The 10911-nt window shown below is 35.6% G+C and overlaps 1 protein-coding gene across 1 annotated transcript; it reads left to right on the top strand.

Moving 5' to 3' along the window:
- Positions 1–4071: 4071 nt before the first annotated feature.
- Positions 4072–4833, top strand: LOC118485975. Its single transcript, XM_035982529.1, has 2 exons — positions 4072–4570; positions 4764–4833. Exons 1-2 carry the CDS (start codon positions 4238–4240, stop codon positions 4782–4784), a joined length of 354 nt encoding a protein of 117 aa, XP_035838422.1. The 5' UTR covers positions 4072–4237; the 3' UTR covers positions 4785–4833.
- The last annotated feature ends 6078 nt before the right edge of the window (positions 4834–10911 follow it).

Genomic DNA, 10911 nt, shown 5'->3' with positions numbered 1-10911 from the left:
CTGGATCAAACTGTGGGAGAAAACTATAGGGACTATTGACTATATTTTGGAATTGCCAGTCATTGGTCCACCATTCCTCCATTTGGCCTAATGGTCGGGTGTGAACTAGTGGGTCTGGAATAGCTGGTCCTAGGTTTATTGGGAATTGGGCTGTAGCAGGATAAGAGAAGAGATTATCGTTGATAGGCTCTAGTATATCACAATTATCCAGTAGGCGGTCTATTTCGTTCTGGAATGTGATTTCCTCAGGCTGTTTAGAGCTTTCTCCGATCTCTATTCCCTTTTGCTTTAGGTCTATCCCTATTTCTGCTGGTTTGGAACTTTCTCCGATTTCTATTTCTTTTCCCTTGCTCACACTCACAGGATTTTCTATTTTAGGGAGTCTCCTAGGTTTCCTTCTGCGCACCTTTCGCCACCCTACATATCTTCTCCTCTTTTTAGGTTTTGCTTTTTCCAGCGGTGGAGCTTGGAATTCCAGAGGTTCCTCTATGTCAGCAATGTAACCAGTGAAGTTGTGGGAGACTTCAATTGGCACAGGATAGAGGTTGAGGTTCTGAAACGCCTCGTATAGCTCACTCATGCTGTGTTGCATATATGCAAAATGCACAAAATGTGAAGTTAAAACTTTGGAACAAAGTTTAAAAAATAAACATTTTTATTGCACACCAATTTGTACAACATAACAGTAAACGGAACACACTCAGATTTATTTATTTATTTATTTACTGGGAAGTACTTATTCCTAGATTTAGAGTTTAAAGATTTACATTTTCTGCTACAGTAGCGAGCAGATACAGATTTGCCCATTTTTCTTCAAAGTTATTTTCCCCTGGTGGATTACTGTTAATTTCCTGAATTTCCGGGTTAAACCTCACTCTCTTGGTTTGGGGTTTCTTTTTCTCTTGACCCTTCCTAATAATCAAATTCCTTTTCTCCAGTGTAAGTGGGTTTTCATAATTTGCCTTACGGACAAAGATTCCTTCCTCTAACTTGACAGGAGATTTGGAGGAAGAGGTTCCCGGTTCTTTGGGTGTACTATCTAATTTACGGTAGATAGCAGAAATCTTTTGTTTACCCATACTGTAATTTTAACAATTAGTCAGTTGATAAGCATATATTCACAGAATGACAAATAAAATTTTCCTAATTGTTTTTCAATAGTCTTAAATTAATTAGAACAGTGAGCTTAATCAGTAAGCTTAAAACAGTGGCTCTGATACCACCTTATTTCTGTCACGGCCCCCGACCCGGTTTTACCCGTTTCAGGAGCCGCGGGACAGAAATCCTGCGGTATTTAATTTAGGCGACAGCGGAAGTCTTTTTTTTAAAACAGGATCCTTCAATAATTTAAACTGCTCGTTTTATAACTGAGGGATAAAATCCCATAATTTACAATAATATGATTTCTCCGGGAAATCATTTATTTTCAAAACATGTTTCTTTTATTTATTTATACTGAGCCACTTTTCTAAGCTGGGAGTGCTTCACGGCACTTTTCTTTCTTTGCTCACATCATATCACCTGAAACATGTTTGAAAAAGGTTTTATCAGCGGGGAAATACTGAGTGAATCATTCATTTTACTAAAACGACACATTAGTTATAATTCACAGTATTAAGAGCGATTACAATGTTTCTGATTATCAAACCAACTACCCACGGTACTTTACCACTCGACCCACTGGCCCACCTGTCCAGTGGTGTCTGTGATTATGGTCATATCACCCATTGGCTGCCCCAATGTTGAAGATTATCAAGTAATGTATACAAAACCCCACATACCGGCTGTAACTTGGTGATTACAAAGACTTAATCCCTGTAATTATAACTTTGAAAATAACTTGGAGTTTTGTAAAATAGTTGATAAAAAAGAGAATGACTCACATTGCAGATTTACGAGCAGAGTATAAGCTTTACTGATTAGCCTGCTAACCTAATTTAAATAACAATGCACACACAAACGGGATTAGTAACTAATTCAGCAGTTACGTCAATTCACGAGATTAAACCCTCACAACTATTATCAAGTGCGATACTTAATAATCCAATGGATTCACAATGAATGACAGAGTATAGTCCGAATTCGAACAGCACTCAAACATTCAAGTTGAAATCACAATGAATAACAAAGTACAAGCTCAATTTGAGCAGCACTCGGACAATTGTTGGATAGTTATAATCGATCGGATGTTGAATCGTAATAGCGATCGAGTTATTACCCTGATTGCGGCAGCACCTCGTGATCGTGTGTGTGTTTAATTGTAGTGTAACAGCTATAACTCGACGTACAGACGGAATCTGTGCGACGTTTGAACAACAGAAGCTAAGTGCCAATGTTGGCTATTTATAGTGATTTTTGAGACTCGCTTACGGACCGTATGCCTAACCCCCTTACGGTCCGTAAGCTAAGCAGTCTAATTCATAGGTTGCCTAGCTCGGGTATAGATCAGAACATAGCTACGTTTTATTTTAGATAATTATCAACTAGGGTTTGCCCCCCTCGAGCTTTAGGGGTCCTGATCCTAATTCCGATCGTTCTGAAAATTTTAAGGCTAGTGCAGAATTAATTGGGTGTCTCAATTAGGGTTTTCTTATTGACTAATTATCTTCCTAATTATTGATTTTAGTGGCAGTTGTTACATCGAGGCACTGTTGATTTAGGCTTGTTTTATCCTAACGATTCAAAAGAAGGGTTAGTTGGTTATGCAGATGCAGGTTATTTATCTGATCCTCATAAAGCAAAATCTCAAACTGGATATGTATTTATGAACGGAGGAACCGCGATTTCATGGCGTTCTCAGAAACAAACATTTGTCGCAACATCCTCAAATCATGCTAAAGTCATTGCACTACAAGAAGCTTCAAGAGAATGTGTATGGCTAAGATCTATGTCACAACACATAGTGACTTCTTGTGGGCTAGAGAAAGATCGAAGTCCAACTCCTATCCATGAAGATAATTCCGCCTGTGTCTCTCAAATGAAAGAAGGGTATATCAAAAGTGATAGAATAAAACATATACCACCAAGATTCTTTGCATATACTCGGGACCTTATTAAAGACAATCAGGTCGAGATGAGATATGTCCAATCCAGCAATAATTCAGCCGATCTTTTCACAAAAGCACTACCTACAGCAACTTTCAGGAAACATGTTCATGACATTGGCATGCGTCATGTACGGAGAATGTGATGCCTTACAAATTGCAACTTGAGGGGGAGCTATAGACTGCACTCTTTTTTCCTTAGCTAAGGTTTTTTCCCACTGGGTTTTTCTTTAGCAAGGTTTTTAATGAGGCAGTACTTAATTACCCCAAAATTTGCAAAGTGTCATCCAGGGGGGAGTGTTATGAATATGGATGACTTGATGCGCACAGTAAATGCACAGTAAAAGCGCACAGTAAAGGAAATAATTCGAACGAATTATTATTTATAGGCCCCACCAGTTTTGTTTTTATTTCTTTTCTTTTCTATATAACGTTTTGTTTCGAAGAGAGCGACGAGATATAAAAATTGTATAGTCTACTTGTCTGTGTTTAATATTATTCAGTTATCACTCAGTTTTACAAAGAAAGGTTGATCTCAAGTGAAACTTTTTTTAGGCTAGTTTTATAACAGTATATTTATAATATAGTTCTGTGATAAATTAAAATTAGTACATGGGACCTATTGCTCTGGAGATATAATAATTATGAGACTACTAACATTTATTTATGTACCTAACATTTTTGTTTATGCATCTAATATTTATTTATGCATCTAACTTTTATTTATACGCACATACTAACATTTAATTTAGAGTTTACATTCATGAATACTAACATTTTTTCTTATTATACATCCTGATTTTATATCTTATAAAATAACATTTATGTAATACTTCATTTATTACAAATACATATATATGTATATAACGGCTATAAAACGGTAATATAACCGTTGCAAAACGGTTATAATTTACCATTATAAATTACCAATTATCAACCTCATTTTTTCCACAACAAACAGTTTTCTTTTCAAGGCTATTCAAGAAAAAAAATTCGAAGATGATTCACCCGGTTTTAATATTGGCCGGCATAATATTAATATTGTTGCCGACCTTAATGTATGAGCTTCCACCTCATCTTTTTAGTACTTATGTATTCATTTATTTGTTTATAGTTGTACCTTTGTATGTTATCTCATTTTTAATGAGTATTTAGATTTTAATATTTATCTTATTTATGTTTAGCAACAAAAAATGGCAAACATCGCAAAAATTGAATTCCCGGCTCTTAATATCACCGGAGAAAATTATATGCCGTGGACGGCACATGTTAAGCGACATCTCAAGTCAATGGGTGTTTTGGAAACGATAACGGAGTGGAACGAATGTAGCGATCAAGACAAGGCAAAAGCCGATGTCTTCCTCCATAAACACATTGATGAAATGTTGCAATTTGAATATTCAAATTTTGAGGATCCATACGTTTTATGGGAAGATTTAAAAAGCAGATTTGATAATCAAAGGGAAGTTTTACTTCCCACTGCTAGAGATGAATGGAACAATCTCAGGTTCCAAGATTTTAAAAAGGTGAATGAATACACCTCTGCTTTGTACAGGATATGCTCAACGCTCTGATTCTGTGGGCAAACTGTTACGGAGGAAGATATGTTGGAGAAAACTTTCTCCACATTTCATGCATCAAATATAAACTTGCAACAACAATATCGGTTGCAAAAGTTTCAAAGATATTCTGATCTAAATTCATTTCTCCTCGTAGCAGAGAAAAACAATGAGCTACTAATGAAAAATCATCAAGCTCGTCCCACTGGATCATTAGCCATTCCAGAAGCAAATGTTGTTATTAATGATGATACTAAAGACTCTGGAAGAAAATGGGGATGAGGGCGTGGCCGTGGCCATTTTGGTAAAGGTAATGGTCGAAATTATTCCTTCAAAAGAAATAATAACTTCCGAGGCAATTCCCATGGTCGTGGTCGTGGTCGAAATCAAAGAACCCCCAATTACCACACTCCACAAAATACCAATCCCAACCAGTATAACAAAAGGAATGAAGCTGGTAGGTCCGAAAACAATGGCACTTCTTGTTTCAGATGTGGAAGTGCAAACCATTGGTCAAAGGCTTGTCGTACACCTTCACATTTATGTGAACTTTACCAAGCCTCTCTCAAAAGAAAAGAAAAGGAGATGAACCATGTGGATAATTTTAATAATATCAACGTCGAAATGAATGTCGCCGACTTTAACAATAACATGGAACTCTGAAACGAATGTTGCTAAACCATAATAATTATATGCAACAATTATGTAATTTCCTTTATTATATGTATCTTTATTATGTTTCAGTAGTCTTTCTTTTCATGTAACGTTTTCAACTAATAAATAAACTTCTTATTATAAAATAATTCACAATGTCTTCGTTATACACTTATTATTATTTCTCTTTATATTTTCAAGATTAAAATGAATACCACTGGAGCACAAGAGCAGACAAATGATGCAGATATATGTATAGCGGATAGTGGAGCCACACACACTATACTTAAATCTAAGAAATATTTTTATGAGTTGAAACCAACAAAAGGAACCGTTGATACAATGTCAGGTCCTGCAAACTTGATAGAAGGAGTGGGAAAAGCTAATTTAATATTACCAAATGGTACAAAGCTCTTAATAGAGAATGCTTTATTTTCCCCAAAATCAACAAGAAACTTGTTGAGTTTCAAAAACATATATCATAACGGATATGATACTCAGTCTAGGACTGTTGATAATAAGAAATATTTACACATCATGAGCAAAGACCATATATTGGAAAAACTGCCAATGCTCCACTCTGGTTTGCATTATACACACATTAATATGCCTCAAGCACATATGGCAGTAAAGGAAAGTTCTTGTGATCCTGAGACATTTAACTTATGGCATGACAGACTAGGCCATCCAGGATCTACAATGATGAAAAGAATTATTGAAAACACACATGGTCATCCACTGAAATATCAAAAGATCCCCCAATCAGATAAAATGCCTCTATGTACCTCTTGTTCACTTGGAAAACTAATTACAAGGCCTTCATCCTTAAAAGTTGATAAGGAATCACCAATGTTTCTTGAAAGAATTCAAGGTAATATATGTGGACCAATTCATCCACCATGTGGACCGTTTAGATATTTCATGGTCTTGATAGACGCATCCAGCAGATGGTCTCATGTCTCTTTATTATCAACTCGCAATATTGCCTTTGCAAAATTTCTTGCTCAAATTATCAAACTACAAGCACATTTCCCTGATTACACTGTTAAAAGGGTGAGCTTGATAATGCTGGTGAATTTACATCACATGCTTTTAATGATTATTGCATGTCTGTGGGAATTGTTGTCGAACACCCTGTTGCTCATGTACACACACAAAATGGCTTAGGTAAATCATTGATCAAACGTTTACAGCTAATCGCTAGACCATTAATAATGAGAACAAAACTTCCTATGTCAGTTTGGGGTCATGCAATTTTACATGTTGAATCACTGATTCGTGTGAGACCAAGTGCAAATCATAAGTACTCTCCATTACAACTCATTTATGGCAATGAGCCAGACATTTCCCAGCTTAAAATTTTTGGGTGTGCAGTTTATGTTCCAATTGCACCACCACAACGCACAAAAATGGGACCTCAAAGAAGGTTGGGAATATATGTTGGATATGAAACAGCCTCCATCATACGATATCTTGAACCTTTAACAGGTGACGTATTTAAAGCCCGTTTTGATGACTGTCGTTTTAACGAGGCAATGTTCCCAGCATTATGGGGAGAAAATAAAAAACGAGAAAATAATGTCTCATGGTGTGTGCCTTCATTGTCTCATCTTGATCCAAGAACAAAACAATGTGAGACAGAGGTTCAAAAGATAATACACTTGCAAAACTTTGCAAATCAATTGCCTGATGCTTTTACTGATACAAATAGAGTTACTAAATCTCATATACCAGCTGCTAATGCTCCAGCTCGAGTTGAGATCCCAAGTAAGGCAATAGATAATAAGATAGCTCATGAATCTTAAAAACGTTTAAAACGTGGAAGACCAATCGGTTCAAAGGATAAGAATCCACGAAAAAGAAAAGCACTTGTAAAAGAAATTGACCACAAAGAGAATGATCTTGATAAAACAGTAAATACCGAAACCTCTCATGAGAAAGATGTTGATGATACTAACAAAGAGATATCAATCGACTATGGTCATACACATATCATATGGAACCGATATGAAATGGAAAATATTGATGAGATATTTTCTTATTCTATAGCGAGTGACATCATGGGTGGAGATGATGATCCTGAACCAAAATCTGTCAATGATTGTCAAAATAGACATGACTGGGATAAATGGAAAGGCGCTATGCAAGCTGAATTAGATTCACTCAACAAAAGAAAGGTTTTTGGGTCTATTGTTGTTACACCTAAGGCTGTAAAGCCTGTAGGGTACAAATGGGTTTTCGTACGAAAACGAAATGAGAAAAATGAGGTTACAAGATATAAAGCGAGACTTGTAGCTCAAGGTTTTTCACAAAGGCCAGGGATTGACTATGAAGAAACATATTCTCCCGTTATGGATGCAATAACCTTTAGATACTTAATCAGCTTAGCAGTTTCTAAAAGGTTAGAAATGCGTCTTATGGATGTTGTTACAGCTTACTTGTATGGATCACTTGATAGTGACATCTGTATGAAAGTTCCTGAAGGATTTAAACTTCCTGAAGCGTTAAGTTCAAAACCCAAAGAAATGTATTCGATCAAATTACAAAGATCTTTATATGGGTTGAAACAATCTGGAAGGATGTGGTACAATCGTTTGAGCGACTATTTGACAAGTAAAGGTTATACAAATAATCTTATCTGTCCATGTGTCTTTATTAAGAAGACAACATCAGGATATGTGATCATAGCTATATATGTTGATGACCTAAATATAATTGGGACGCAAAAAGAAATTCATGAAGCAATTATTCTTTTAAAGCAAATTTTTAAATGAAAGACCTTGGAAAAACCAAATATTGTCTTGGTTTACAAATTGAACATATGAGCAATGGCATACTTGTGCATCAAACGAATTATACTGAAAAGCTGTTGAAACGTTTCAATATGGACAAGGCAAATCCTTTAAGCACTTCAATGGTCGTTAGGTCACTTAATTTCGAAAATGATCCATTTCGTCCTTGTGAAGACAACGAAGAAGTTCTCGGTCCAGAAGTACCATACCTCAGTGCAATTGGAGCACTTATGTATCTTACGAATTGTACGAGGCCTGACATCTCTTTTGCAGTGAACTTGTTGGCAAGATTTAGTTCAGCTCCTACTAAAAGGCTTTTGAATGGGATTAAACATATTTTTCGATATCTTCAAGGCACTGTTGATTTAGGCTTGTTTTATCCTAACGATTCAAAAGAAGGGTTAGTTGGTTATGCAGATGCAGGTTATTTATCTGATCCTCATAAAGCAAAATCTCAAACTGGATATGTATTTATGAACGGAGGAACCACGATTTCATGGCGTTCTCAGAAACAAACACTTGTCGCAACATCCTCAAATCATGCTGAAGTCATTGCACTACATGAAGCTTCAAGAGAATGTGTATGGCTAAGATCTATGTCACAACACATAGTGACTTCTTGTGGGCTAGAGAAAGATCGAAGTCCAACTCCTATCCATGAAGATAATGCCGCCTGTGGCTCTCAAATGAAAGAAGGGTATATCAAAAGTGATAGAACAAAACATATACCACCAAGATTCTTTGCATATACTCGGGACCTTATTAAAGACAATCAAGTCGAGATGAGATATGTCCAATCCAGCAATAATTCAGCCGATCTTTTCACAAAAGCACTACCTACAGCAACTTTTAGGAAACATGTTCATGACATTGGCATGCGTCATGTACGGAGAATGTGATGCCTTACAAATTGCAACTTGAGGGGGAGCTATAGACTGCACTCTTTTTTCCTTAGCTAAGGTGTTTTCCCACTGGGTTTTTCTTTAGCAAGGTTTTTAATGAGGCAGTACTTAATTACCCCAAAATTTGCAAAGTGTCATCCAAGGGGGAGTGTTATGAATATGGATGACTTGATGCGCACAGTAAAAGCGCACAGTAAAGGAAATAATTCGAACGAATTATTATTTATAGGACCCACCAGTTTTGTTTTTATTTCTTTTCTTTTCTATATAACGTTTTGTTTCGAAGAGAACGACGATATATAAAAATTGTATAGTCTACTTGTCTGTGTTTAATATTATTCAGTTATCACTCAGTTTTACAAAGAAAGGTTGATCTCAAGTGAAAGTTTTTTTAGGCTAGTTTTATAACAGTATTTTATTTATTTTGAAATATTAATTTTTTTTTTTTTGAAAAAAGGAATAAAATATGACTGTTCTTATAACAACGATTATCCTAAAAAAAATAGTTTATTATTGACTTTCCGTTGAATCAATATAGTCAAAACAATCTGATTTTTATTTTTGTAGTAGTAGAATCACTTTTTTATTTATATAACACGAAATAATAAGTTTATTATTAACCTATAAATAAGCAACTTAATTGTGCTTAAGGTTGTTGTACCTTTAGCTTTGGAAGTTTTTCAAAAAAAATGGAATTTTCCTTTTTAACCCTAAAGTTTTAATCTTTGACAATTTAAGTTTAAAGTTTTAATCTTTGACAATTTAAGTTTAAAATTTTAATCTTTGGTAATTTAACCCATTTGATTAATTTGATTTCCCATTTGATTAATTTGATTTTACACTTCTAATTCAAAAGTTTCCATCTTATACAATTTAACCTCTTTGATTAATTTGATTTTTCACTTCTAATTCAAAAGTTTCTATCTTTTGCGATTTAACAACTTCGATTTTTTTTTACTTATGTGTTGTAATATTGGCTTTGGGGGGTTTTCAAAGAAAAAATGGTTATGCATATGGTTGTTGTAACCATGGCTTTGGGGGATTTTAAAAAAAATTGATTTTTTTCACTTTTCACCCAAAAGTATTTTATAAATTACTTTTAACCCAAAACTATTTATTTTTTTACTTTTAACACAAATTTTTTTATTTTTTGCAATCTATCCTCACAACTTTTTTTACTTTCAACTTTGGTCCTTTATAGTTTTCATTTTTCGCAATTTTTTCGCTTTATGCTTCGTTCTAAATTTTGTGACTTAACACATCGCAACGTGCGTCTTTAGTATTATAACAACACCCTGAACCGACACCCTTGATAATTTTTCCGACGCCCTAAAATTATTTAAAATATCCCAAAATGTCTTTAAATATACCCCGTATGTGAAACCCGAGCTTGAAATATAACATAACATTAAAAATAAATAAAAAACAAGAAATATTAAGTTCAGGCGGGTCGCGTAAGCTTAAGCTTACACTTACGCGAGCCGTGAGAGACTTAGAATGTGGCAAAGCCCGGTGCGGCCACGTGGCCCAACACCCGGCAGGCCTACGCATTGACTCAGCCCAGCTATATGTTTGACCAGGGTTGACGCAGGCCGCGTAACCCTTGTCTTTGTTTTACGCGAGCCGCGAGAGGCCCAGTTTTCAGCCCTATATAAGAAGGCCTCGGGATTTCATTCCGATCGTTCAACTTTCTTTTCTTACTCTCAAAATTAAATAGTAGGCATAATTCCCGGGTATTATACCCCCCTAAATAGCGAGGTTCTGCTACGATGTAAGTATTATAACCCCTGGAGACGTATTAGATACTCTGCCCGATTGATCTAGGGCTCCGTAACGGCTGTCGTGGTTCTGCCCGACGTAGTCGTTGGAATGCCGTCTCGGGGAGGGTATTACTAATGTTAAAATGGGTTATTATACTAACACACGTGCATTTGTGTAATTTATAGATTATTCCCAGGAA

This window comes from Helianthus annuus, chromosome 13 (genome assembly GCF_002127325.2).
Source record: "Helianthus annuus cultivar XRQ/B chromosome 13, HanXRQr2.0-SUNRISE, whole genome shotgun sequence".
Taxonomy (NCBI): Eukaryota; Viridiplantae; Streptophyta; class Magnoliopsida; order Asterales; family Asteraceae; genus Helianthus; species Helianthus annuus.
The sequence above is the reverse complement of the archived record's forward strand: the minus strand, read 5'-3'. Positions and strand labels throughout refer to the sequence as shown.